General features: G+C 43.2%; 11 protein-coding genes and 1 non-coding gene across 12 annotated transcripts; 4 read left to right on the plus strand and 8 right to left on the minus strand.

Moving 5' to 3' along the window:
* Positions 1-625: 625 nt before the first annotated feature.
* BYT42DRAFT_496411 (uncharacterized protein) lies at positions 626-1,709 on the minus strand (the record flags this gene model as incomplete). The annotated part of the gene is made up of 7 exons (XM_051564416.1): positions 626-880; positions 945-1,002; positions 1,072-1,139; positions 1,208-1,248; positions 1,311-1,382; positions 1,447-1,574; positions 1,645-1,709. The coding sequence occupies 7 exons, from the start codon at positions 1,707-1,709 to the stop codon at positions 626-628; spliced, it is 687 nt and encodes a 228-aa protein (XP_051423724.1).
* Positions 1,710-2,094: 385 nt separating this feature from the next.
* BYT42DRAFT_568567 (uncharacterized protein) lies at positions 2,095-3,429 on the minus strand. The gene is made up of 4 exons (XM_051568193.1): positions 3,353-3,429; positions 2,948-3,285; positions 2,746-2,867; positions 2,095-2,683 (listed from the first exon to the last, which is right to left on the minus strand). Exons 1-4 carry the CDS (start codon positions 3,378-3,380, stop codon positions 2,206-2,208), a joined length of 966 nt encoding a protein of 321 aa, XP_051423725.1. The 5' UTR covers positions 3,381-3,429; the 3' UTR covers positions 2,095-2,205.
* A 192-nt stretch (positions 3,430-3,621) lies between these two features.
* BYT42DRAFT_644659 (uncharacterized protein) lies at positions 3,622-5,257 on the minus strand. The gene is made up of 5 exons (XM_051572638.1): positions 5,147-5,257; positions 4,803-5,081; positions 4,661-4,732; positions 4,416-4,598; positions 3,622-4,350 (listed from the first exon to the last, which is right to left on the minus strand). Exons 1-5 carry the CDS (start codon positions 5,243-5,245, stop codon positions 3,841-3,843), a joined length of 1,143 nt encoding a protein of 380 aa, XP_051423726.1. The 5' UTR covers positions 5,246-5,257; the 3' UTR covers positions 3,622-3,840.
* Positions 5,258-6,394: 1,137 nt separating this feature from the next.
* On the plus strand, positions 6,395-8,574 carry BYT42DRAFT_568579 (kinase-like domain-containing protein). The gene is made up of 7 exons (XM_051568194.1): positions 6,395-6,593; positions 6,690-6,833; positions 6,907-7,029; positions 7,146-7,312; positions 7,438-7,881; positions 7,953-8,214; positions 8,286-8,574. The coding sequence occupies exons 1-7, from the start codon at positions 6,543-6,545 to the stop codon at positions 8,376-8,378; spliced, it is 1,284 nt and encodes a 427-aa protein (XP_051423727.1). The 5' UTR covers positions 6,395-6,542; the 3' UTR covers positions 8,379-8,574.
* A 643-nt stretch (positions 8,575-9,217) lies between these two features.
* BYT42DRAFT_t75 lies at positions 9,218-9,288 on the minus strand. The gene has a single exon. It is a non-coding gene; the product is annotated as a tRNA-Gly (tRNA).
* Positions 9,289-9,519: 231 nt separating this feature from the next.
* On the minus strand, positions 9,520-10,594 carry BYT42DRAFT_545742 (uncharacterized protein; the record flags this gene model as incomplete). Its single annotated transcript, XM_051565833.1, has 7 exons — positions 9,520-9,697; positions 9,774-9,884; positions 9,973-10,003; positions 10,065-10,158; positions 10,225-10,243; positions 10,308-10,390; positions 10,445-10,594. The coding sequence occupies 7 exons, from the start codon at positions 10,592-10,594 to the stop codon at positions 9,520-9,522; spliced, it is 666 nt and encodes a 221-aa protein (XP_051423728.1).
* Positions 10,595-12,297: 1,703 nt separating this feature from the next.
* On the plus strand, positions 12,298-15,026 carry BYT42DRAFT_495629 (ATP-dependent protease La; the record flags this gene model as incomplete). Its single annotated transcript, XM_051564373.1, has 10 exons — positions 12,298-12,495; positions 12,602-12,658; positions 12,753-13,054; positions 13,122-13,215; positions 13,294-13,397; positions 13,485-13,576; positions 13,651-13,695; positions 13,759-14,207; positions 14,276-14,420; positions 14,524-15,026. The coding sequence occupies 10 exons, from the start codon at positions 12,298-12,300 to the stop codon at positions 15,024-15,026; spliced, it is 1,989 nt and encodes a 662-aa protein (XP_051423729.1).
* A 199-nt stretch (positions 15,027-15,225) lies between these two features.
* On the plus strand, positions 15,226-16,472 carry BYT42DRAFT_324412 (uncharacterized protein). Its single transcript, XM_051563028.1, has 2 exons — positions 15,226-15,785; positions 16,203-16,472. The coding sequence occupies exons 1-2, from the start codon at positions 15,440-15,442 to the stop codon at positions 16,382-16,384; spliced, it is 528 nt and encodes a 175-aa protein (XP_051423730.1). The 5' UTR covers positions 15,226-15,439; the 3' UTR covers positions 16,385-16,472.
* An 88-nt stretch (positions 16,473-16,560) lies between these two features.
* On the minus strand, positions 16,561-17,669 carry BYT42DRAFT_613696 (ankyrin repeat-containing domain protein; the record flags this gene model as incomplete). Its single annotated transcript, XM_051571771.1, has 6 exons — positions 16,561-16,709; positions 16,791-16,911; positions 16,971-17,073; positions 17,137-17,198; positions 17,273-17,494; positions 17,574-17,669. The coding sequence occupies 6 exons, from the start codon at positions 17,667-17,669 to the stop codon at positions 16,561-16,563; spliced, it is 753 nt and encodes a 250-aa protein (XP_051423731.1).
* Positions 17,670-17,966: 297 nt separating this feature from the next.
* BYT42DRAFT_545746 (uncharacterized protein) lies at positions 17,967-18,863 on the minus strand (the record flags this gene model as incomplete). Its single annotated transcript, XM_051565834.1, has 6 exons — positions 17,967-18,043; positions 18,105-18,302; positions 18,360-18,462; positions 18,514-18,576; positions 18,643-18,688; positions 18,760-18,863. The coding sequence occupies 6 exons, from the start codon at positions 18,861-18,863 to the stop codon at positions 17,967-17,969; spliced, it is 591 nt and encodes a 196-aa protein (XP_051423732.1).
* A 1,456-nt stretch (positions 18,864-20,319) lies between these two features.
* On the plus strand, positions 20,320-22,096 carry BYT42DRAFT_593515 (Alpha/Beta hydrolase protein; the record flags this gene model as incomplete). The annotated part of the gene is made up of 3 exons (XM_051570706.1): positions 20,320-20,557; positions 20,640-21,563; positions 21,621-22,096. The coding sequence occupies 3 exons, from the start codon at positions 20,320-20,322 to the stop codon at positions 22,094-22,096; spliced, it is 1,638 nt and encodes a 545-aa protein (XP_051423733.1).
* Positions 22,097-22,197: 101 nt separating this feature from the next.
* BYT42DRAFT_324616 (uncharacterized protein) lies at positions 22,198-25,770 on the minus strand. Its single transcript, XM_051563029.1, has 11 exons — positions 25,599-25,770; positions 25,182-25,498; positions 25,001-25,059; positions 24,624-24,907; positions 24,518-24,546; positions 24,341-24,392; positions 23,645-24,116; positions 23,443-23,576; positions 22,858-23,351; positions 22,527-22,782; positions 22,198-22,436 (listed from the first exon to the last, which is right to left on the minus strand). Exons 2-11 carry the CDS (start codon positions 25,388-25,390, stop codon positions 22,299-22,301), a joined length of 2,127 nt encoding a protein of 708 aa, XP_051423734.1. The 5' UTR covers positions 25,391-25,498; positions 25,599-25,770; the 3' UTR covers positions 22,198-22,298.
* Between the last annotated feature and the right edge of the window lie 460 nt (positions 25,771-26,230).

The raw sequence follows: 26,230 nt of genomic DNA on the forward strand, positions 1-26,230 counted from the left end.
AGCGTATTAGCATGATGGTCGAAATCTGCTTGGGCAACGGGCGCAGGTAAAGTACGAATACGTTCCGTAGTGTCACTTTCTCCAGCCACCCTCATAGCCAATCTTGCTGGATTCAACGGGCAAGCGAAATGGTTGGAACGCTGGTGACCCAGTTGTTGGCAAGCTCTGCAACGGACTTCGCTTGGTCCTCGGGTTGTAGTAATTCTACTTTGTTGGGCACGTCGAGGGTTGTTGGGGCAGTTGCGGTTGGTGGAGCGAGCATGTCCTGGCAAACTGCAAGAAGCACAATAAACGTTTGAAGATGACATTGAATTAGTTTTACAGAGGAAGAATAAGAAAGAAGAAAGAAACAGGCCTGGATAATGCAAAGCAACACGATCTCTTGCATCCGTGTATGTATCACGGTCTATCTATTCACAAAAGGAAGCACAAATCATGAGCCATAATTCAACATCCGCTCAGATCCTTATCGTAAATCATGTAATTACAACAGTTTTATCCAATCAACGTTCATTGAGTTTGAAAGTACCCAATCATCAGCGGTCTTTTGTCGGCAAACAAATATGACGGTGGAATATATCCAAATATGGCAACTCAGAGGCAAACATTTTAATAAGGTTGAGATTTATTCATATCTAAATTTGCCTTGGCGATCGGCCACATTGAACTTCAATGTGACCAATTCTTCTTGAGAACATCCCGGCTTCAATCCAGCAGTAATTGTCTCACCAGCATGAATGGGACCTACACCTTTGGGTGTACCTGTAAGGATGACATCGCCAGTCTCCAACTTCATAATAGACGATACATATTCAATCAAAGTAGGGACACTAAACATCATGTCCCGAGTATTGCCCTGTTGCCGGACATTGCCATCGATCTATCCACAAACCCGTCAATCACTACAACTGTGCGTTATATACACTTTCCAATTTTCATCTTACCTTGAGCCATAAATCGACATTGGCCGGATCAGGGATCTGCTCCTTGGCAATGAACGAACTATGAGGGATTTTTAAAAATCAGTATCATTTCATTGGGTACTTGTATTAATTTCTAATTTGGTGTTACCTGATGGGGGTGAAGGTGTCAAATCCCTTGGAAGCGCTCCAAGGCAAACCCTTCTTTTTAGCCTCAGCCTATGATACATGATGAACGGCGTAAGTATTACGAACCATCGGCGTTTGAGGCTTTCAACACAGCGTACCTGCATATTTCTCGCCGTCATATCAATGGAAAGTGCATAGCCTAAATTGTGATTTTTATCAGATTGGTTTGTTCCGTTATAACGACTGAGCTTCATATATCACCTGCAACATAATCCATTGCCTCGGAAGCCTGGATGTCACGACCATTTTTACCAATGACCACCGCGAGTTCCACTATGCATCATCCATGTCGGTTACCGAAATTTTCAATCATACTTTGTGCTGGCCGTGCACATACCTTCGTGGTGCACTTCACACCCTGTAGGAATTTCTACGGTGCCATCGTTGGCGACATAAGAAGAAGTTGGCTTCAAGAAGAAGAAGGGAGCTTTGGGAATAGCGTTGCCGAGTTCTTTGGCATGCTCACTGTTGGATGGTCATTTCCGCGAATCAGTTGACCGTGGATCCCATGGCCTCATGGATGTAGATGATGTACCTGTAATTGCGACCGATCGCCACAATTTTTCGTCCGGTTTCAAAGAATGTCTTTGCTGTTGCCATAGCGTCGAGAAAAGAGTGTGAGAACTGGGAAATGCAGTATATTTCGTTTTTGACTGGCCGACAACAATGGTGCAATGACATCTCACCATCTTCGAGCCATTATCACCTAAAAAGGCAAGTTATTCTTAAATTTTTCTCCAATCTCCACACTTCATTATACAGGGCGAGAGGGAAAAACTTATCCTCCCAGAAGGCGTAAGAACGCCCCTGCAGTCAAGGCAAAATCATTTTTACATTAATATTATCCCATGATTTCACACTTTCAGCCACGGATGTTAAGCGGTGACTACATCCTAGTACCAAACCGTCGAACAATCAAGATATTTTGCTTGAATACGCCCCTGGCGTGCAGCCTGGAAATAATGTTCAACCGTGCAAGTATTTCAAAAAATAATTCGATGCTCAAAATTTTATTGGCGATATACAGCATTACAAACAGCAATAGAAAGAATATGGCAATGATATGTATATTTTACAGGCAAGTATTACTATCTTTTTATCCGGTCCATGAATTTAAAACGGCTACAAACGGCACCACCGCATCAAAAACATCCAAAACTTTATCCAAGAATCCTTCTGAAACGACGTCGACATCGTCAAAATATTTTGAAGCCACCATGGATTTGAAACGTAGCATTTCAATTTCAGGGTGATCCTTGGCTACGCCCTTGGGCGCCACCTTGAGTTTGTCCGATGATTCCAATACCTCCAGCCCTCCCTTTCCGAATATGTCGTTGATCGCGTCAGTTGATAAAGCTTCTCGCATTAAAGAGGCATTTTCCATTATGCCAGTCCGCATCCTGGAAAGAATTGAAGACGAAGGTTGCCATATCCCGGCCGCTACCATGGTCTTGTTACCGGGGGCTACCGCAATGTGATAGCCTGCAAACGGTGATTTCTTTCCACCTCGTGAAAAAGAGGCGGACAAGTAAATTTTATAGGGTCGTAAATCGTTGGTAAAACGCAGATCACGACTGCCATGCGATATATTAGTGGAATAAAAAAAAAACTACATAGGCTTATCGGATACACTTACTTTTGTCGATAAACCGCTGCCTTGGGTTCTTCTACCAAAATTGTGGGATCCATGCTTTGAAGCTCTTTAATGATGAGGCCAACAAAGTCGGTGAAATCTTGCTTGGCTGCATGCCAACGTTCCTGTAACCACGACAAAATACGCATCATATCATTGATGAGGAGGAAACAAAGGATATGAGCGAGAAAGTATAAAAACTTACCTGATTTAACTGCATAAAATCACGGTTATTATTTTCGGCAAGTTGTGCCATGAACTCAAGCGTATCAGGTGAAAGCGCGTCTGCGAACGGTGATCCTTTTGGACGCGGAATATCAATGACCGCAGATTTCATATCCTCCTGTGCTGCGGCGGTCACCTCGCCTTCCACTGACTCTTGATCGCTCTCAGCCCAGTCCTCCGAACCGTCACTTTCGCTTTTCGATCGTTTGGACGTTTGTTTAGACTTTTGCACTCGACGGCGTTTCGGTGATGCCGTTGATGAGGCTTGCTCCTGAATGGGATCCACCTGGTTACTGTTTGGCTTTACGTGTCTTTTCACTGTGATCCGTTGCATGTTAGCGAGAATACTGTAATCATTAAGGCGTCAATGGATACGACGTCTGACCTGTCTTTTTCCTTTTCTGATCGACCATTGTGTAGATTGACTGCGGCGTTGAAGGATATGGTGAATTTAATGCAAACTTTTTTTTTTATCTGGAAATTTTTGGCGGGACTCCATTTGGAAGCGATTCCTCTGTTGAGATCCCACTATATTTTTACGTCATTATGAAATGTTTTCCTCCTTATCATGCATTCGAGCACGGAAAGAGACTGTTATGTGAGTCATGTAAGCATCAAAAATACAAAACAATATAAGCAGTGCGAATCCCATCCCAAAGAATGTGCAAGTAATGTCTAATGTGACATGGAAACTTCTGCTATGATTTTATGGAATATTGTAAAAATGAGCTGGAGATTACTGGAGATTAAAAAAAAAAAAAAAAAAAAGAATGAGCAAAGTATTGTACAGGCCGTACATTACAATGAGAAAGAGTATGATGTGAGCAATGGAATCGAATCGGCCACCCCATAAGGATTCAATTTTTTTTTTGTCTAGTGTTTGTTCTTGATGCGTCGTTCGGCGTTATTCTTGCTGCTGGTTTTTTGTAATTTGAATTTCTTGCCGGTATCTCTGGTCGCACGAGTTCCTTCAAATCGCTTCAAACCTGGTAACGGTTTTCCACCCTTTCCAGCCCCTTTCGCACCTCTTGCGCCTTGGGGCTTGCCACCCTTGCGGTTGTCTTTACCGGAAGTCTTTTGTTTTTTGTTTTGTTTCGGGGGAGCCGACGGTTGGCCACCTTCCGATACTGATAATTTACAGCGCTGAATACGGATCTTGTGCTTCTCTCGGAATTGCTTATCCTCCAGCGCCAGCGCGGTATCGACAGAATCGCGGTCCACAAACTGAACGTAACCGATGCCTTTACCGATATTCGTGCTTTTATCACGAACAACGCGTACGCTTTCAACCTCGCCACAATCCTTGAAAAACGCCCACAATTCTTCTTCTTGAACGTCAAACGGTAATGAACCCAAGAAAACGGATCTCTTTCGATCATGAGGCTAAAAAAAAAAACAGTTAATCCTTTTGTCCTGAAAAACATCTGGATTCCGATCCAAAAACATACCTTGGGTGCTGCAACGCTGTCGACACGCAAATGCTTCTCCATAAAGATTTGACCATTCATAGCTACTGCCTTATTGACTGCTTCCTTCTCTTTATATACAATGTAGGCGTTCAATACGTCACGGCTAGAATGGATCTTTCCCGAGAGAAATGCTGCTTTACGGTTCATCGGAATGGCTAATGCCTATATTTCGAGTCTTTAGGAATTGAACATACACGCATGGTAAGAAGAAAAAATTGACATACCACCGAGCGGAAACGAATGGACTGAATCGTACCACATTCTTGAAACTTGGCTTTCAGGGCCTTGTAGCCAGCCTTTTTGTAAATCAATAATGTGAGTGACCCTGTTACTGTCTGCTGCCAGATATGCGTCGCAGAAACCTACCTTTTCAATGCATTTCACCGACAAGTTGCCAACAAAAACTGTACGTTGCTCCTTTTCCTGTTCCTCGGCCTTGATCTGTTCCGGGGATTTCTTATTTGATGCATCGGTTTCGTCGTCCATGGCATCGGCTTTTCTCTTTCTTGACATGGCCTCACCCAAGGCTTGCGCCTTCTTAATGGCTTCCAGTTCTTTATGAGCCTGCATTTTCGCTTGTTTCTCGGTCAAGTCAACGGGTTTCTTTGGAACGGTCGAATGGATCGTGACGCTACTTGGACCGGCCTATTTAGGTGATAAAGGATCAGATGAACAAATCCACAACCATCAATATTTATGCATCAACATACACTGTTCTTGAACAGCGCATCAAGTTCATTGTTTACGCTGGCCGATTTCTCGCCGAGCAAAACATCAGCAAGTAAACCAGGTGCCGATTTCTTTTTCATGGTGTATGAATAATATGAGAATGCTCAAAAAAAAAAAAAAAAAAAAAAAAGTTAAAAAAATCAATAAGCTTCGGCCTCAATCGAAGCGTGACGGCGTTCTTGAAGTGGCTTCTTTTTTTTTTGCAGAAAGAGTCAAGATGTATGCTTCCTTTCCACATTTTCTCAGTTAATCTTCCCTTTGAAAATATTATCTCCTTTTTGATATACTGGTATAATTTTATGCGATGGAGACAAGAATAATTCTATGTAATCAGTTTAGCAAAATACGAAAGCGGAAATGGACGGACGTTCTCACACAGACAAAACAAAAGAAAAAAGGAGACCAAGGGCAAATGAATAAAATATTCTCAAGTGGTATCAAGTACTACTATATTAAAACTATCTCATTTCAGATCTTGGAGCGTATTTTGTATGCCATTCATATTCTTCAGAATATTGCAGTAGCAAAATCGGCCGATCGGGCTACCTGACCAATGAGCGAAGGAAGACTACACAGAAGGGTCCGAGGCCGACAGGTAACCTTATCTGTATCAATGACTTTCCAAAGATATATTGACCTCTATTGGAATTCCAAAGCTTTCGCTTGCCTTATAATCTCTATTGCAAGATAATCGATCCGTGGGCCTATCAGATCATGCCTGGATAACGTCGACTTCTTTCTGCCTGGTCCTAGTTGATTTAGCCAGGCAGCAGGTGAATACTGTATCTTTTCATAACAAATCTGCAATAGAAACAATATAGGATTTTCTTCTGTATGTGACATAACTCTGGGAGTGATGAGTTAAGCCCACTAGAAGTCCATAAAGTAACCAGTGAACAAGACTAACATTGCTCTCACGAGGACATCTTGGCATGGGCAACGTTCGGTTCGAGAGCCCCTTTTCGAAATTGGAGGCTCGCATTCATGAAATGACGGTAATAAACGATTGCAAGCGTTTCTAAATGGCCTCTTGAATAACTGTAAAGGTGAGTTGGGCAAACACACTTTGAACGATTTGCCAGTGGAGCACGATGAGCGGCCAATGAATTGCGTTCACTTTCTTTGAATTGAAACTCCCAAAGAAGCTCCGATTGCACAGCCAGGCAACAACACGACATTTTTCCAAATCATAAATGCACGCATGTGAGTTTTTCTCTTTTTCTCTTTCTCTCTTACCGCTTTTACTTCCCCCTTTCCTTTCCAACCTCTTACTACTTTCAGTCGACAAGCACTCATTACACTGTCGATATAATTTCCTACCATCACACTTTTTTGTCTCTTTCCTCCTGACCTTCACTTTCTCCTCTCATTAGAAGAATGAATATCACCGTCGCTACCCGCAAACCTTTCTCTTCGCAACCTAGAAATGTACGGATACTCAATGTTTGCTGTTTTTTATTTGCTTTTTATGTAGCTTCATGTGCTTACTGCGATCTTCTCTCTTTCTTTCTTTTTTTTTCGCAGCCGAGCGTGAATTTAATGCAGAAATCGAGATCTGAGCCCAACTGCATCCGAGCCAATGCAACACTTTCGAACATCGCCATCCCGAAGCGAAAATCGACGGGAAATTTGAGACGTTCATCGACTTTGAAATCACTTCATTCAAAGGTACTTAAAAGAATCAAACTCAGATGACGTGAATTTTTTTAATTGTTTTTTTAATCCACCTTTTCCCACCTAGACCGCTTGGCGACCTCCAGGATGTTACCAGATCCCCGATATTCTCGGCAACGCCTACTTGAAACCATGCCCGACTATTCCTCTTACTCTTCGACCTTTTGAGCCTACCAAACAAGTGACAAAGGTAGTCTTTATATTTATAACTAACCCCTTAACTCTCTGTTCTCCTCGAATTTTTTTCTAACCAGCAACTGGAAAAAAAAAAATTTGACCCCCCCCCTTCATTATCTGTCCCCGTAGCGACCTTGGTATCCTCCTAGTCCTCATTATCAAGCTCCTCAATTGCCACCGCTTGTCAAACCTAAAAACAAGTTCGAGAACAAAATGCGAAAAATGCTGCCCAAGACTTGCGTACGATCCTCCGATCCGAGAAACCGTTATTGCGATTTTAAGGAAATTGGCACTGGGTAAATTTATTTTATTTATTTATTTTTTTCCAACGTGTGTCGTCTTTTTTATGATGATTAGCACGTTTTTTCTTTTTTTTACAACACATTTTTGGGTTCTGACTTTGTTTCTAAAAAAAAAAAAGTGTCAATGGTGCGGTCGTACGAGCCAGTTACCGCAAGAAGCCCAATGTTCAACTTGCTATCAAGCGGTGTCGACTTGATCCCGATCCCGAATACCGTGCCGCCATTCTTCGCGAACTCAAGATCATGTCCAGTGGTCACACCAATTTGATCAAGTTACGAGAAGTCACTATTTGTCGTGACGACATTTGGATGGCCATGGATTTGATGCGTTGTTCCGTTTTCGCTGTTCTGTGTCAGCGTGGAATCCCTGAAGAATTTGCAGTCCATATTGCTTGCAAAACTTTGAAAGCCTTGATCTATCTTCACGGAAAGGGATACTTGCATCGCGATGTCAAGTGCGAAAATCTCTTGCTCGGATGGAACGGTGAAGTCAAACTCGCCGATTTTGGTTTAGCAGCTCGTATCAGTCGTCGCAACTGTGAACGTCTCGGTACCACCAAATGGTAAAATTCGAACAATCTGATGTAGACCTGTCAAGAATCTGTGGTATTGACGGTCATCGACATTTACGTAGGATGGCTCCCGAAGTTATTCGAGAAGAATACTACGATGAAAAGGTGGATATGTGGTCTCTTGGTATTACCGTCATTGAAATGATGGACCGAGTTCCTCCTCATTACCAAATCAAGGATGAAGAAGAATTATACGATATCATTGCCACCGAACCTAGCCCTACCTTCACCTACAGCTATCCATCGATGTACATGAGAGGTTTGGTTGCATGGCTGTTGGACGAAGATCCTACTGTCCGTCCATGCGCCAAGGATGTGCTCATGGTAAGTGATATATACGAAGTTTCCGTTGTATCGAATTGATGCTTAATTTGCCTCTTTCTTTTTATTTACAGGAAATTGATGCACACATCAAGAGCAACCTTCTACCTTGCGCTTCCTCGCATGAGCTTGTGCGATTCCTCGGTCACGTTTTGCCACAGTACTAGAACCCTCCTCTATTCCCATTATTCATTCCCTATGCCCTTTACATTACCGATTATGTCCTGCTGCGTCTGTTCTATCACAGCCAGTAATTCCTTTAATTATATGCATTTACCATTTAAGTCTTTGTCAGATTATCAAAACATTGTTATAACACGTTATATAAATATTTTTTGATTTGAATAAGTTATGTTTTTATCCGTTTCTTTGGTCTTGTTTTTTAAATGTAGTACGTCTCGGCCATTGCTATCTTAATTCATTCACGCATTGACCCTTCAGGAGCAAGTGTTGTACATTGAAGGATTGCAGACTAATATCCACTCAAAGTGTCACAAAAATACAACGAACAAAATGGTATGTTGGCCTTTGAAGAGACATAAAAAGAATAACTATTCAGGACAATCGATCTGTACCCAAGAACTATATACGACGAATATCTTCCCGTTTGTTTCATGGACACTTTGTCTTCCCGGCCCAGTCCATTCGCATTAAGCCAAAAATCAAGGCAAGAGACCTAAGATCACCTTTGTTTTTTTCGAGTGTTGTTTTTTATAGACCCTTGTCCCATAGATCCCAAGGGCGAGTAATAGCCCGCGACGGACGTGTGCTCATACATCCTTAATAAATCTTTACTTTACCTTTATATGGATACCGAAAAAATTATGCTTTCTTTCCAAACACAAAAGAATAGTTCTCCTACACATCAATTAATCAACCTTTTATAACCCCCATCAATCAAAAAAGCAATACGCGTTGTAAAGCATCCTTTCAAAGGCAAGATGCGAAAAAAAATAAACAAAGACAAAAAAAAACACCCTTTTGAACAAAAAAGGGCAAAAAGCGATGCGCGAACCGGGAATCGAACCCGGGCCCTTCGCGTGGCAGGCGAAGATTATACCACTTAACCATCCGCGCTTCATGAAAGCTGAAACCAATAATACATACACAGCAATTAATGTGACTGCTTTGTGACGTGCACGTAATGCAGTCCTCTGAAAGTTGACCAATCAGGATTCCATTCGGCAAAAGCCCATCATCGTTTAAACTGGAAAGTGGTCGATGGTTGAATTCTCCCAACTTATAAAAAGTACAACATACTAAGCCTTTCTTTGGAAGTTGATAGAGTTTTATTGAGTCAATGTATTTTTATTCGTATTCGTAGCGTACACCCATATTTCCTTTGGGAACGAGACCCATTTTGCGCATACGTTCGGCTTGGATACGTTCACGATTTACTTTTGCCAATTCTTCAATTTGTTCTTGCGATAATGTTAGCGAGGATTTTTTCGATGAAGCCATACGAGCTGCCATGCGGTGTTGCATTCTGCGATAATGAATGAGCATCGGTTAATAAAAAGCGTGCCTTTTGAAAACCTCGTACGAACACGACCAAACCGTACCTCAGTTGTTCTTCGTCATTTGCAAAATTAAAAGTTGAATCGCTGGGAGGAAGGGGGTCTCCCATTCTGACAGCATGTTGACGTGATTCCCATTTGCTCATATCGTAAAATCTATGAAGTATAGGTTTTTTTTTGTTTTTTTTTGGTAGACGAGTAAGATGATCGTACTTTCCCCTTCAATGTTCACAACGAAACTTACTTATCATGTGGCATAGTCGCTGTATTGTAATCTGAAAGAGATTGAATGAGCCAATTTTTTCTACATGGTGATATGAAATTAAAAAGATTTACCTTCCATGAAGTCCAAGAACATTTCTTTTCGTTTGATGTTGTTGAGCGTTTCCACATCAGCATGCTTCACTTCGATAAGCCATGCTTGAAATTCCTAAATCCATAGCAGTTAAATATCGTATATTTTTCAAGCGTCATCCATTCGTATTATGATGCCTACCGCTTCTTTGGTGAATATGCTAAAAGAAAAAGGTAGAAGATTAGTAGTGTGGGGTATACAAATCTCAAAGCTTTAATGCTTACTCTGCTTCATGAATAATACCGTATTTGCCCCAGTCATCACCAACAGCACGAGATTTATGCTTTTTTTCTTTCTTGGATTTTTTCTAATGGTATTTGATAAGCACGACACCCGTCAATCCATTGTATTTGTTCCTTACCTTGTCCTTTTTATGTTTTTTCGCCTTCTCTTTTTTGTGCTTATGACGTTTTCTGCTGCGTCTTTCGTCTTCGCTGTCTGACGATGAGGAACTTTCGGATGACGAGGACCGACGATGTTTCCTAATTTCAAAATGGGTATTACTGTGCATGGAGACAGATGTTTATTCTAACTTGTGGTGCGAGCGATGTCGTGAGTGTCGATGTTCTCTGGATCGGTCATCATCGGATTCGTCACGATAATCACGTCGTTGGCGACGGTGAGGCGATCGTGAACGATCTCTCCTTTCAGAACGCGGACGAGGTGATAGCGATCGTTCCGATCGTCGATGTCTGCTACTTGATGAACGACGTGACGATTCCCCCATGAGTGCAGTATGTGTCAAGTTTAAAGAAATACAAAAAACTTTTGGACACCGAGAGACCTAGGCCGTTTTGACAAATTCTCGCTGCCCCCACTAAAAAAAAAATTCCGCCAGTTTTGGATCGCTTGGTTGTGACATTCTGTAAGGCTTTCAGTTGCAATCGGCTCAGATATCCACAAGATTACTAGAATGGACCTTTATAGCATGACTTCTGTTATGATGGTTGGCAAACGAGATAATTTTTAATGAATCATGAACAGGTCGCACATTTAATGAATGACGATTTCATTTATTCCTTGAAGTGCCATGAGATATTGTGGCAAAACGGCATTTGCCATATCGTTAGATTAATAAGGCTACATGTATTAAAGGTGCTCGGGGTACTCAATTTTTCTGTATGTAACGGTTGATCTTATTTATGACAAGTCCCATGGCAACAAAAAACCTGATGAAAAAGCCGGAACCAATCCAGCTCTGCTTATTCGTGGCAAAGTCGGGCGATCACTCAGGTGACCAATATTTTCTACACAGACAATCAAGTATTTGTGAGCTGCACATGCATCTTGACAATAGCAAATGAATCAGATGAATAAAGGTGAAAATCACTTTTTGGATAGGCCGCAGGAATGAACACCGTTCACCATGACAGTTCACTGACACCAAGAACAGAATGTTCGTTAGTGTATACGTCTGCCTTTGTTCATATTGTGATGTAGTTGACAAGACAGATTATTATTCATAGGATCTATCTTGATTCTTCATTACATGCATTTGTTTGTGGAATATCAAGAATTTTCTTGCTGCAATGCGAGGTCGATTTTGGTACACCGTACGTATTGCCATTTTGTACTATCCGTTGGGGCGCCTCCTTTTTTTTTTCCCTTCTTCGTTTCGCCACTCCCTCGCTATAAAAAATCAAAGAAAAAAATCGGAATTGCTGCTCTTTATTGCCAAGAAATAAATTGATGGCTCCTATTCCAAATACACTTCCAGTCCTACCTTTGGTAGAAAAGGTTCTTTTACCATCCATCATCACGAAACTGGTCGTCACTGGTTCCGAGGCAAAGTCTCTCAGTAGAAAGTGTCGAATCGATCGAGGACATGTATCGTTTATTGTATGTATCCCGTTGAATCCTGGCGAGCGTGGCGTTTTGCAAAAGCCTCCTTCGTCAGCGGCAATGCCAGTGCTGGCTCATGATTCATCCAATACCAAGGCGGAACACTACCGAGAAGAAGCCGATATCAGTCAATTATTCCATTTTGGATGTGTCGCACAATTGCTTGAAGTTGATGAATCGCTGGCGGGCACGACGGTTTTCCATGTGCAAGGTGTTTGTCGATCGTATGTAGAAGATATCTTGTTTGATGGTCGGTGCTTGGAAGCAAAGCTTGTTCATTACCCTGAACCGACGGAAGCGGAAGTGAACGGTGCTATTGACGCAAAGTTACTGACAACCTTCCGCAACCTGTGCTGGGAATTTGTGGCAAACATGCAAGCGATTGGCGTTCCTGAGGCGATGTTGAATCAATTTAGTGCATTAATTGACAGGTGTCCATTTTCAAGTTTGGCCAACCTTCTGTTATGCGTGACGGAATCGTCTTTCCATGAGAAGTTGCACGTCTTGGAAATTACCGATTTTAGACAGAGATTGCATGGTATCAACCAAATGATCACCCGTCACTTGCAGGTACTTTACATGACTTTCAGCCCTCCCGTAAATACAGTGTGAACCTTAAAAAAACAATTCCAAAAACACTTGGAATCAGCTACTTAAAGCGTCCAAAGATATCCAGCAACACATCGGAGAAAAACTCGACCGTAAACGTCGAGAGTTTTGCCTACGACAACAGGTTGATTTTTTCTCTTCTTACCTTTGCTACTACATGATACTAATCACGGCATTCGCGGAAAACATATCTCTAGTTTCATTTTGTCGAATCCAAGAGTAACCCAGCGTCGACTCATTGCGTCACAGAGGATTTTAAGATGGACGACTCCATGGATCATAATGATGACGAGTTTGGAGAGCTTGTGAATCAGTTGAAACGGGCCCGATTGCCTGCCCATGCTCGTTCTGCTATCCATCGCGACGTCAACCGGTTACGGAAATTACCCCCCTCTTCGGCCGAATCGTCAGTTTTGCGGATTTATCTAGAATGGGTGGCGGACTTGCCCTGGAAGAAAGCGACCTCCGATATCGTTGATCTACGAGCTGCTGAAAAGCAACTGGACCACGACCACTTTGGGTAAATTCATCTCACCGAATTCTTACTTACCATCCGACAGCTAACATTTTATGCTCTTTTGGTTAAGATTGGGACACGTAAAACGAAGAATTCTGGAGTATCTATCCGTTGTCAAAGTGAAGCAAGATTTGAGTCCGCCCATCCTTTGCTTTGTTGGTCCAGTAAGTTGGGGAAGTAAAGGGTGCTCGTGGTATGTGTTTCGGAATGAGTGACCTGACTTGCGCATTGATGGCGAAAAGCCAGGCGTAGGTAAAACGACGCTGGGTATCTCCATAGCGACAGCTTTACAACGCAAATTTCACCGAATCGCCCTGGGAGGCATACGGGATGAAGCCGAGATTCGGTAAGCGAATATGCATATATGGATTTGGTTACTTCGATGTGTGCGTGTCTGTATTTGCTGTGGCCCACTAATTAAAGTGTTCAACAGTGGTCATCGACGGACGTATGTTGGGGCTCTGCCAGGAGTGCTTATTCAGAGCCTGAAAAAATGTGGCGTCAATAATCCATTGATCCTACTTGGTGAGTGCTGAAAAGCCGCAAAGAACGTATGACGGAAATGTCATTACGTTAAATAACGTATTATATATCTATAGACGAGATTGATAAAATCGTACAGGGTACACATCAGGGCGATCCAGGTAAGAGATCCATCAGCTCCATGAGTGAAACGAGCGAGTTTTGACAAGCTTACGCAAATCTAGCGGCTGCGTTACTGGAAGTACTGGATCCAGCACAGAATTCGTCATTCACCGATCATTTTTTGCATATTCCATTCGACTTGTCTCAAGTGATGTTTATCGCTACGGCCAATTCGATTGAATCAATACCCGAAGCATTGTTGGATCGTATGGAAGTGATTGATCTGCATGGATATACGTTTGAGGAGAAGCTCGTCATTGCCAAAAGCCATCTCGTACCAAACCAACTTTCGGCGCACGGATTGAACCATGCTGGTTTGCATATCTCTGATGAGGTACTGCTGCACCTAGTGGAGCATTATACGAGAGAAAGTGGAGTCCGACAGCTTGATCGTAGGATAGCCAGCGTGTGCCGCTACAAGTGCCGTGAATATGCCAATTTGGCAGAGGAAAATATGCTATCAACCTTTGATACCAACGTCAATCTCGATGACATTGAGAAAATACTAGGAGTAAGTGCTTTATACTGGGCAATCAACGGAATCATGACTATAGGTGAGTAACTCATTAAACCCAACAGCTCGCACCGTTTGAAAATGAAATCATGGATATGGAGGCCATCCCTGGTTTGGTGAACGGATTAGCCTATTCCCGCAGTGGTATTGGCAGTGTTTTGCAGGTCGAAACAAACCAAATGCCAGGACAAGGTGATTTAAAACTGACAGGTAAAACAGAGAAAGTGAATCAAACAAAGCTCGTCCGGGCACATGCACATCGGTACAGCTGGTGGACTTTGAAACAAAAAAAGCTTATTCTTGGTAATATTAGGTTCTCTTGGTGAAGTTATTCGTGAATCGGCGCTTATTGCGATTTCCTGGGTGAGGGCGAATGCGTATGCACTTCATTTGACGAACTGTTCTACCGACGTCTTATTCAAAGAAACTGATATCCACATTCATCTTCCCAATGGAGCTGTGCCCAAAGACGGTCCATCGGCCGGTGTCACACTCGTCACTTCAATCATTTCTCTTCTTTCAGGCAAACCCGTCCCAAGGTTGACGGCTATGACGGGTGAAATCACACTCAGAGGTCAAGTGAGACCCGTAGGCGGTATCAAAGAAAAAGTGTTATCGGCGCATCGAGCAGGCATCACAAAAATCATCCTTCCCATACTGAATCGTAAAGAGGTAATGCAAGACGTGCCCAAAACCATTCGTAACGATATCCATTTCGTCTTTTGCAAGCATATTTGGGAAGTCGTTCAGGCCGCATTTGACCCGTACGATCAAGCCGCGTTGGGATGGGAACCCCAGCATAGTAGTCGACTGTAGTATTATCTTTCTTACTCGAATCAATTTGTTACTCGGTGGTATTGCCCAACGGCTCTTTATCGCTCATAACAGCTTCTTCCGAGGATCAAAGATGCGGAGAAAAAAAAAGGTTATCAATATACAAAAATTTCATGACCATTGGATCACGCCAAGATCGCTGAGTGCCTTTTTTGGAGGGTTTGTTTGGCGGACAATGAAAATTGGCCGGTGGACACGGTTGTTCCTGAAGTTTGATCCGGGCGACGCATAGGTAAAATGCACCAATGAATGATATTAAAAGTGGACAAAATGACGTTGTTTTGTTTGCGGGGTGCCTGACTCATTTTCCGACATTCTAATTACACAAAATAAAGATGGAAAGGCAGGGTCATAGAAAACAACTTTGATGACTTCTTTCCGTTTTTATCTTTACTATGCTTGAAACTCTTCCAGCCGAGCTTATAGCGGCTATCGCTACTCATCTTCCTTCTGAATCAACGGCCGCCCTATCTCAAACGTGCCGTCACTGCTACTATGCGACGCTGCCCGTTGTGTACAACTACTTGTGTATCACCGAACCAGAGCATCTTCAACGATTAGCCGTTCGTTTCCAACTGAATAACGTGTGGTCCCAGCGGGCGGAGCAGTTTGTTCATACCATCTCGTTCACAAAAGATGACAAGCAACTGTTCTCGCAAATGAACCTGGCAAGGTTCCTTGGTCACACACTGTCAGGCGTCGACTATCAGGAGATGACGGCTCTCGCCGGCGATGCTTCCAGCCATGAAAAAAGTCATGAAAATGTATACGACTTCGCTCGTCGCTTATTCCTCATGTTCCCCAACGTATCGTGTCTAGAACTGGAAGCGGACCTCATCCGTGACAGCTTGCGGTCCAATGACCACGATGGATTCACATTTATCCGACCGCACATGAAGACGGGATTCAACGGATCGCTGCGTCTGCTCAACTATTTTCCTGGAGACACTGCTTTTTTGCACGCCATTCTGACACTTTTCCCATTTACACGGCATCTGCGACTGCAAGCAAGACCCCTTTTGTCGCTATGCGGTGATGTCCACGACTCGATTTTGACCGAACATGATATTCTAGACTTAACCCAGCTTGATTTGCATCATCTACAGCATTTGGAACTGAGCTATCTGGACGAACGTACGGATCTGGCGGCGATCGAAGCCTTGTTACTGTGCCTACCAAACCTACAAAGCCTGCAAATCGAATGGGTTTTTCCTCCCTCCAAAGACTACTTCTATGCTTTGTGTCGTATCATGGAACATTTGTCGCTCCTATATCCTGAACCCGTAGAACGAAGCAACGGATCGCTAACCGTTCGATTCACTCATATGACTGTATACTAATTTATCCGCCCTATTTATTCCACCCAGAATGCTGTATCATAATTTGTAATAAAATTATCCAAAACTTGCTGTATCTTGTACCCAGAATGGTCCCGTTGTTGGGTTGGAGAGACATAATTTTTTTAACGAGCGGCGGGAATGACCGTTGACAGGATGACCTGCGATGAATTGTTTGATTAAAGCTGAGGGCATTTGCTTTTGAGCGCTTCTACAAATGCTGAATCCGCTTGATCTATGGCGAGCTGATTATCGGCATCCTTGGCCGACACGTCACAACCTTGTTGAACCAAGTATTCCGCCACCTCCAGCTGTTCTGAAATACAAGCTGATAGAACAACATAGGAATAAGTAAAAATGGTCTTGTTCTCTAGGTTGATGTCTTTGGGTGAGATCCGAAAACACTTACCGTAGTGTAGAGGCGTTTCTTGATCATTGCTGCGAGCATTGATATCTGCACCCAGCTGTATGAGCAGTTTGACCATGTCCATATGACCACGGTCACTAGCATAATGCAAGGCAGTGATTCCCTGCAAGGCAAGTAATGTAAACAAACTGTTGGCTAAACATCTTCCAAAGATGAACTTACATCGGCATCGCAACTGTTCACGGATGCGTGATCTTCTTCAATTAGTTTTCTTACATTGTCCAAATTATTTTGTCTTGCATAACCGAATAAATCGTCTGTGTCACTATAGTTTCCATATCTACGGTAAATCAAGACGATCTTTTCCATGTTACCAAAACGAGTTTACCTTTCGTCTTGCCCTGCCACGGCTACCATGGAGCTGACCGAGTTACCAAAAGTTCCCGTTTCCTACCGGGTCAAACACATTCGTTAATAGCTGAATAGCTCACCAAAACAAATTCTTTGTATTCTTCTTTACATACCTCTTCCTCTTCCGTGTCTGGTTGATATGCATATTCGCCTTGGCGAGACCAACCGACATTGAGTGATTCCACGAGATTCACGTATCCTTCGCGTGCGGTCATTATAGGCATGCCTTTGAGCGAATTCCAGGCATCCCATTTTGCACGGGCAACAAACTCAAATAAGCTTGGTTTGGGTATATTGCAGTCGCCGAAAATGGATTGTTTGTAGAGACCATATAGCTAATCAGTAAACGGTCAATGGCTTCGCTCGTATCGTTTACGGATCTGCATAGCATCGTGGGAGGATTGCCAATATTACTTTCAGTTTATTGTCGTTGGACACGTTAACCTTGTGATTACTGAGGTAATCATATGCTTGTTCAAACCACTGGTCAATTGCGTCGTTGGAGCTCATGGTGAAAGGGGATATGAAATAGGCTTTGAAGATAACGGGCACCTTGGCTGGAGTTCCGATACAAGCAAATCGGAGTTGAAACTTGTACTTTTTCTTTCTTTCGCCCAGACCAGCAAACTCGGGCAAATAGGTTTATGTCTACTAAGCAAGGTGATTTCGCTTCGCATTTATCCTACTGACTGATACGGGCTTTACATTACTAGATAAAATATAGCCGAATTATGATGAACAGGAAAAAATTCAGACGGGTATGTTCGTAGCAATGTCTCATTTTTTTTTCTTTTGTACGAGATTGCTTTATTGAGTGATGGATTTGGCTTCGCTGTATAATAGCGTCATATGCTTGTTATGTAATGTTGCAATGTCTTGATATACTAAAAAATGAATAGTTCTCAGCAACAACATTTAGCTTCCTCTCTATTAAGCGCACCGTACCTTCATCGATGAATGGCAAACTCGGCTCACTTTGGATCCATATTTGCTGCAAGAAACTTAAAAGAGCACCCGAGCACAGAATTCGCTCTTTTTCAGGTAATCGGTCAAGGTATGCAAAATCTACTTTGAAAGGATTGCTGATGGTTGTTTCCGTGACCATGGAGATCAGTTCCCAGACAATTTCCCACAAGGCAATATCTAACATGTTTGATCAACGCTTTGCAATTGTCATGTTACCCCATCACAGCCTTTTACCTTTCACTTTCCAGTCCATCGTTGATTTTAAATGCAAGGGATTGTCTGCAGTTTCGCCGGCTTCGGAATCGTTGTCCAGAAAACTATCTTGCTGCGTCCGCAGCTACGGCAGTGTGAGCAGACCGAGGCAAAACGCGGTTGGACAAATACATACCCAGACATATGGACATCGATATCGCGCATAGCCCGCAATGAGAAATACGATGCGATTTTTCATCTATCATGGGCCCAAAATAATGGATTAACTAAAATTCGTGAGTCGTGTAGCATACATTTTTCTAACCTTTTCGAGATCTTCATCGAGAGGTGAGATTAATCTGTGACTTGATCTACGCATGTAGATCGTATCAGTTATGTTCCAGGTGCTCGATCACCACTTTTCCAGTTCAGTTTCACATACAGGCCATGTTTATCTTCGTTATGCGGCATAGTGCTCACAGCCAGTAGTAGCTCTTCTCGTCCACGGAGTAGAACTTGAAAGTATTTGAATCCCTGATGCTCCATTTAGCTATCCTGAATATTCATCAGTAAACCACTTTCTAGTCTCTCATTTACTCGTAGACTTCCAAGTAAAAGGCATTCTTGTAGGAAAGCTGCTAATCGAGTCGAGGCCTTTCCCAGTTGTTTCTAGCATAAATGATACACATGAGTTTCCCTGCGATGGAGTTGCAAGTGGCGTTAAGAAATCATACCTGTGGATCGCTTCCTAGCATGTTATTTTTGAAGTGACTTGACTTTGCAACACTGCCAAACAAATACGGATTTGCCAACCACAGAGTGGTTGACAGTGAAACTGTTGCATCACGTGGGTGGCACATCCACCAATTCACGCCCAAATGATCGCTTTCGCATACGAAGTTGATATGTAATAGACAGAATCTGCTAAAAGGAAGCCATGTGTGCGGATAGACCAGGTGTTCCGCGATGATATTCGATCCATAGCAATAAAATCAAGTTAAATTCAGAAATAACTATTTGTAAGACCTCAAACGAGATTGGGTTAGTCAACATCTCGTGTAGATAGGATTTCACTCCACATATCAGCGTCCGTTCTGCATGAACTCCATAATTGCTCATAACCGCCGCATGTGATGACCCCCGATAATGTCAGTGACCGAGGAGGCCTGTTATTTTGACCTTTGACAGCAGCATAGATTTCATACTATTGGATGCTCGAAAGAGCTAATGTTGAAAGGACTTCTCTTCTTTTGTTTTGGTACAACTTGTTTGATATTTTCGGTATAGACCATGCTCAACATATCAGATCATCCACCAAATGTTAACACGCCTTTTTCCATAACGGCTTGCATGTCATCATTCCTCTTTGTAAGCATTTATCCCGTCAACATGCAATTAAATGCGTCGTTTGTGTTCGTGTTTTCTTCTGGGTTGATCCTTTTTATTTATTTGTTAGCTCCGCGGAATCTGCAGACAGACGCGTATCTTTCAGAGTTATCTGGGCAACTCTGCCAGATTGTACTAATGCCACACAGCTTCTTTTTGCTTAGGTTTAAGCTGTCGATAATGACTTTTACTTTTCTCAGTTTCGGACGATTTACTTTGGTAGATGTTGGCTCAGCACCGAGGGATATTCAGCTGCGTGGGATGTGTCAGCATGGAAACCCATTCTGGCAAGTTGATTTCCCATTTTGGGTAGTGACGAAATAGGTTTCGGTCGGAGCGTTCATAAAAAAGGAGGACAGACGAGACCGCGGCGGGACCGAATCAGCTTTTTTTTTCTCTATTTCATATACTGCGTGTTGACAGAATGCATACTCGCACAGGATTACATCATTTTCGAGAACTCAAGAATTTAGCCAGAACGGCACGACGGAAAGAACGCAAGGAGAGAGAGGGGGAAGATACGAGCGAGGATGAAGCGTACCAAGCAGGACACAAGCCTTGGCGACTTAACGCCAGAGGCATCTTGGAACCAGGCCGAGTCAAGCAAACACCTTACATGAGCTTCGTCTTCAACACATACAAAAATCTGTTCTTTACCTTTTATTTCAATTGGCCCATGATCTTTACTGCGCCACTGTCCTCCATCGCCTTCGTCAGTGTATACCCGACTCTTGGCATCCTACTGCTTCTTTTTGAAATTGGACTCAAGATTTTCATGGAGTATTTGGGCGGCGCAGAATTATTCCAGTACATCAGTGAGAAATACGGATCCGGATTTGGTGCGATTAATTGGGGTAAGTAGACTCCCAGTAGGCTTTGGTCAATGGCTTTTTACCAGTTAACAGAGGCAAAAAGGCTGATCTCTTTTTCAATCAGGTTCGCCGAATCTTCTCTTATGCGACGAGACGCGTGACCTTGTACGAACAACAATACCTTCTTTGGGCCAGCCGGATAGGGAGCCTACAGTGACTGGCTTTCGACGTCGCACCTTTGATTTGTCCATTGCTCAAACGTTCACCGTACTGTCCTCATTGATATATGAACGACATGCTCAAAAAGTGAGAGAGGCCTACGAATTGATGATCTCTCAGCCGGATGAGATCAACATGGATGATGATATCGAAACCGCAGCAGAGAAACACTTAAAGGAGCTACTGTCGGAATCCGAACGGCCGATCCGAGACATCACAGCACGATGGGGATTGAACTTTGCTGGCGTTTCAGAACTGAAATCGCTCGGTGGCCCTTTTTGTGGTATTTATTGGTCAGATAGTCACCCTTTTATTGTTGTCGCTTTCAAAGGAACGACACCTACCAATTATGAAGAGTTCTTGGTCGATGCCACCTTTCAGCGCATGGATGCTCGTTCTTTCCTCTATGGTTCGGTCCACGAAGGTTTTTATGAAGCCGTGTTTCCCTCCACGCATTATGCAAGCGAAGATACACGTGATCCATACGGTGCTATCCTTCATGCTGTCAATGAAAAAGCGCGAGAGATCCAGGAAAACTTGGATACAACTTCTCCTGTCCAAGTGTGGATCACTGGGCACTCTCTTGGTGCCGCCATGAGTTCGCTTTTATTTGCTCGATGGCTCAAGTGCCCAGAAGATCTGTCGTCACGATGCCAACTACGTGATGCCTATGTAATTGGTACCCCAGCTGTCGGTGACAATGACTTTGCCTCCATGTTTTCGTCTTACAACAACGTACCAGTGACACGCTCATCGGTTCTTTGGCGTGTCATGAATAAGCAAGACATTTTCTGCCATTTGCCACCAGGATATGACGATCGCACCATAGGTAAATTCAAGGAAAATTAAACCAAAGAGCATGTATATCTCATCCTGTATAACCTAGGGCAATATATGAGCAGCACCGATTTTTTCAATTACTCACACGTCGGACACGCGATTCACATCAAACATCGATGGCATAGAAAGCCTATCAGAGTGTATCCGTCAAGTTATCAGCCTACCATGCAAGTGGAAATTGTGCTGGGAGCATGGGATCCAACACGGGAAGAAAAGGAGCAATACGACTGTACGAACGACCTGGTTCAATCAGCCCAAGAGCGGGACGACCAGGTAGCTAAACGACCGTTGCCACGACTCGTCAGGCGGCTGGAATCTCAGCCATGGTTCCAATTCCTGGCTAAGCGATACGGAGACGATAATCCAATCCATCTTCTGGAGAAGATCTATCCGTTCTTTATCACAGACCATATGCCTGTGAATTATTTTAAAGGATTGCAACGCGCCCGTGCCTACTACAAGAAGAAGACAGAGCAGCAAGCTGCCGAGGCATTGCAAATAGCACAAAAAAAACTGAACTGATGTGCGTGAAAACTCCTCAAATAGTTCAGAAATTATTATTTCAGTGGCAAAAGTAGATTCTAAGTGATTGGTATAAAAGACCACATGGATCCAGCTACAGTAGTAATAAAAACAATCGAAACAAAAACCGCCGCCTCCTCTTCCCCTCTCCCCCCCGAAAAAGTAATCAAACCGAAAAAGAATGGGTAACTTCACAAAGGTATTATTTCAATTCCCAGGATGCGACATCGACTCGGTCTTTCAATGCTGCCTTGTCAAACATGAGACGAGCCAATTCCTTCAGATCAATGGTGTCCAATAAGCGAATGGTGATCTTTGGCGCTTGTTTCACGCCCGTGCTCTAATACACCGCCAAAGAGGAAAAAGTAAGTACACAGAATGGATCAGTTACTTGTAAGCGAGCACAATGGCAGCTTTTTTTCTTATTTACCTTCACCAAGGGGAACAAATGATCGCCCAAGAGCTGCTTTTGCTCATGGACCAATTTACCCTCCAACGATGCAATGATGGCAGCGACCGCTTCTTCATTTTCGGGCGTTAAGAAACTGGCTGCTGGTACCGCGGCTGGTGCGGATATTGTTGGTGTGGTTACGGCTGATACGGTTGGCAAGGGGGATAGTTGCTCCTGCTGTTTAGGTGATGTTGGTATCTCGGCAGGCTTGTTTGTTTTTAAAGGTGATCTGGGACTAAAAGATGTCGATCTAAATAAACAGTGTAGAATGCATGGTACGATCGGTCAAGATCGCTAACTCGCCACTTACGGTGATTTGTGCAATTGAACTTCTTCTTCGTTGTCGCTATCTTCGCTGAAAGCTTCCAAGGCTTCCAGAGCAAGTTCAATCTTTTCCATCAGAAAATCCCGATTAAATAGACACAGGGACCGTTCCATGCGTTTCAGTGTCAGAAGCATATCGACAATATCCGACAAATGATTTCCATAGTCACCGCAGCGTTGTACAGCGGCTGTCATTTTCTGACGTTGCAGTGAAGCGCTGGTGGCTGTCATAACGGAGCTCACGGATTCGAGCGAATTTTTGCGCCGTAAAGTAGGTCGGCCATTCACATTATTTTTGTATTCGGAGGGTCGTTCAGACGTGTGGCCGTTGGCTGGAGGCGGTTGAACGGTAAGTCCCGAAGCAAGCGCTGCTAAAGAAGGAGCGCTGGTTGTCCACATGGACGTAGACATGGGTGAAGAATACGTTGGAATGATACGGGGATAGCTGGATTGAAAAGCAGCAGGGTCTCCTGAAGATAACTTTTTGTTGAAAAAAGAAAATGATGAGCTGCCTATCCCCGCTTTCCAGAGGCCCTTTTTTCATTTCTTTCAAAGCAATAAGTAAACCAACCTTTCGTTGTGGTGCCGACGGTGGTGGTGGGGCATGATGCTGTCCAATCCCTAGTTCTTTGAGATGCATCTGCATTGCTAACTGATCCATGGGTTCCGTGGTCATGGGGTTATTATTATTCATACCTAGTGGCACTGTTGCTTGGAGTTGGTGAAACTGCTTTTTCCCACTTTGTTTCCTATGCTTTGTATGTTCTGCTTACTGTTCATATCTTGAGGGTAATAAGGTGCTCCATGGTTGGTTATACCATAGTCCGGGGAACCGAAAGTGGAAGTGGCATTATTACTGGTGGTGGTGCTGGGTGGAGAAGGCCGAAGCGTAGCGAAAGCAGGATAAGTAGGGGAAGAAGCCGTGACTTGTCTGTCCTGACGAGGTTTCTTGGGTTCGTGAAAGGCCACGATGAGCGGTTTGGAAATGACCATTTTATTGTTCATTTCACGCAAAGCTGCCTGAGCTTCTTCGGGCTTACTAAAGCTGACGAAGCCGTAGCCTTTGGATTGCCCCGTAGCAGGATTGCTCATGACTCGAGCCGAAACGATGCGGCCAAAGTTGCGAAACAGATTGAACAGATCAGCATTTGTTAAGGCAGGGTCCAGATTCTTCACATAGAGATTCATATAGTCGACAAAGGTGTTGTCCGTCTTGTCGCTGACTGATGACGGAGGAGAGAATGACTGCAAATTGGACAGCATAGCGACCAGTGACGAAAACGGAAAGAGGCACACCGGAAAGAGGAAGAAGAAGAGGAGGAGGGGTGCAGAAAGACCAGTAGAAAGCAAGGGGAAGTAGTAAGAGAGAAGAACAAGAAGAGAACAAGTGACGCGTTGCAAACGTATATTAGCATGATCGTAATTGTTTTGTTTAGATGAAAAATAGAATATGGAAATGGACAACTTACAGTTTTGTTGGTTGGCTCCATTGGACCACGAGGCGAAAACGGTTGTATGTAGCTTTTTTTTTTGGAACACATACAAAGCAATGTCACCATCAATATCATTCCTCCTTGTCTCTCTTCTCTCTCTCTCTTTCGCTTTTTCTCTTTCACACCCATCCATGCGCGCCCTTATCTACTCACATTGTATGCCCATGCAATGTTTGGTCGTGCTGGAGAGATCATGCTATTAGTATATCATCTTCTCATTCCTCTAATCACGTTGGTGATCTATCAGGTGACGACATACCCATTGCCGCTGTGCTTTATCAGAGTCTTCTTGATAAAAGTATTGAATAAACGCCGTTCCTCGAAAGCCGTCTCCTTCCACTATTGGTTTACAAAGTGCCAACGGTCCAAATGGACGAAATAGATCATATAAACCATCACTATTCATTTGCGCCGGCAACTGTTTCACTTGTAAAATGGGCGCTTCAGGCTTGGGCTCAAAGGCACCATCATGGTAAAGCCGAAACTGCAACTTCTTTCCGTCAAGAAATGTGAATCCGTTATAAAGAGAGAAGGCCCTATCGGCTAATTCATGAAACATCATCCAACCATCAGAAGACGTGAGTATGCATCCAACATCCGTACAGACCCGTTTTTTTTCCCTATTTTGAAATATACCTAATTTGGAACTCGAAAATCGCAAAAATCCTTCACCACGCTTCGGTCCAATGTGAATCCTATCAAATTTAAAAACATGTGTGGATTCTCTTTTTAGCTCTTCCTCTTAGGTTTCTCCAAAATAACAAATACAAAAAAAAGACAATCGTTTCTCTTCACGCTATTTGAATGATGAACTTACTCAATCGGTTGACAAGAGCCCAACAACGACCGGATATCTTCGTTAGCAATGCCATCAGGCAGTTGATCAAAATACAACGTTTCCGTAACAAGACTGCTATCCGGTTCATACATCGATAAGGGATAAAACGGCTGCGCGGCCGGACGAATCGAACTGGATTTGCTCTTTGGTAAGCGGATAACAGGCGTGTTGTTGTATGTTTCGGTCATTTCAGTAATTCACGTTGCGAGAAGTTGGAAAACACAAGGAAGGTGCAATGGTGATGAATCAGAAAATGGTAATGGCAATAACGTAAAATAAAAAGGGCTGAAATGCGTCTAAGGTTATTATTCCATCGGTAGGTGCACGGACATTAGAATGGTGATGCCGTGAGCATCACGGCTCCAGCGTGTTTTGTGACATTTTCCAAAGACGTACCCTTAGTGAGAGTCTCCGAGAAAAACAATAAGCAACAGGGCGACTGAAAGAAAAACCGTGCAATATAATACGAAGGAAAAAACCCCAAGAAAAAAAAAGAGTAGTACATTGTTTTAGACACCTTCTTTTTTTCAACTTCCTTTTTTTTGCATGATGAATATGGCAAGCGAAAGCGTGTCGCACAACGGCTTTCGACAATATCCAATGATGTAGCTGGGATAAAAAGAAATTAGATCGCACCCAAACACTCCATTATGAAATGTTGACCTAATAGTAAATAATTCACAAAGACCCCTGACGACCCTTCTTGCATCCCGACTCCAGTTCTCCTCGGCACAGAAAATCTGTATTCATTAGGCTTTTTCTTTTGCAGTATCGCTGTGCCTGATTCTTCATCCCGATCAGGTGATTGATCCGTTGCTACGATCGTGTACAAGGGGTTTAAATTATCTTTCAGACATATGCTGTTTTACTTAAGTCGGAATTGCTGGGTGCGAGACCCACCCACCACGAGCAAAACTTATCGGTGCTTATTGACCCGGACTGACCGTTGTCTTGCCAACTATGGAATAATTAGGCGCTTTTTCGTCGACTTGCTTTTTTTTTTCATATCTAAGAACGCGACTTGTTGT

Source organism: Radiomyces spectabilis, assembly GCF_025331425.1.
Source record: "Radiomyces spectabilis strain NRRL 2753 chromosome Unknown BYT42scaffold_6, whole genome shotgun sequence".
In the NCBI taxonomy this organism is placed as follows: domain Eukaryota; kingdom Fungi; phylum Mucoromycota; class Mucoromycetes; order Mucorales; family Radiomycetaceae; genus Radiomyces; species Radiomyces spectabilis.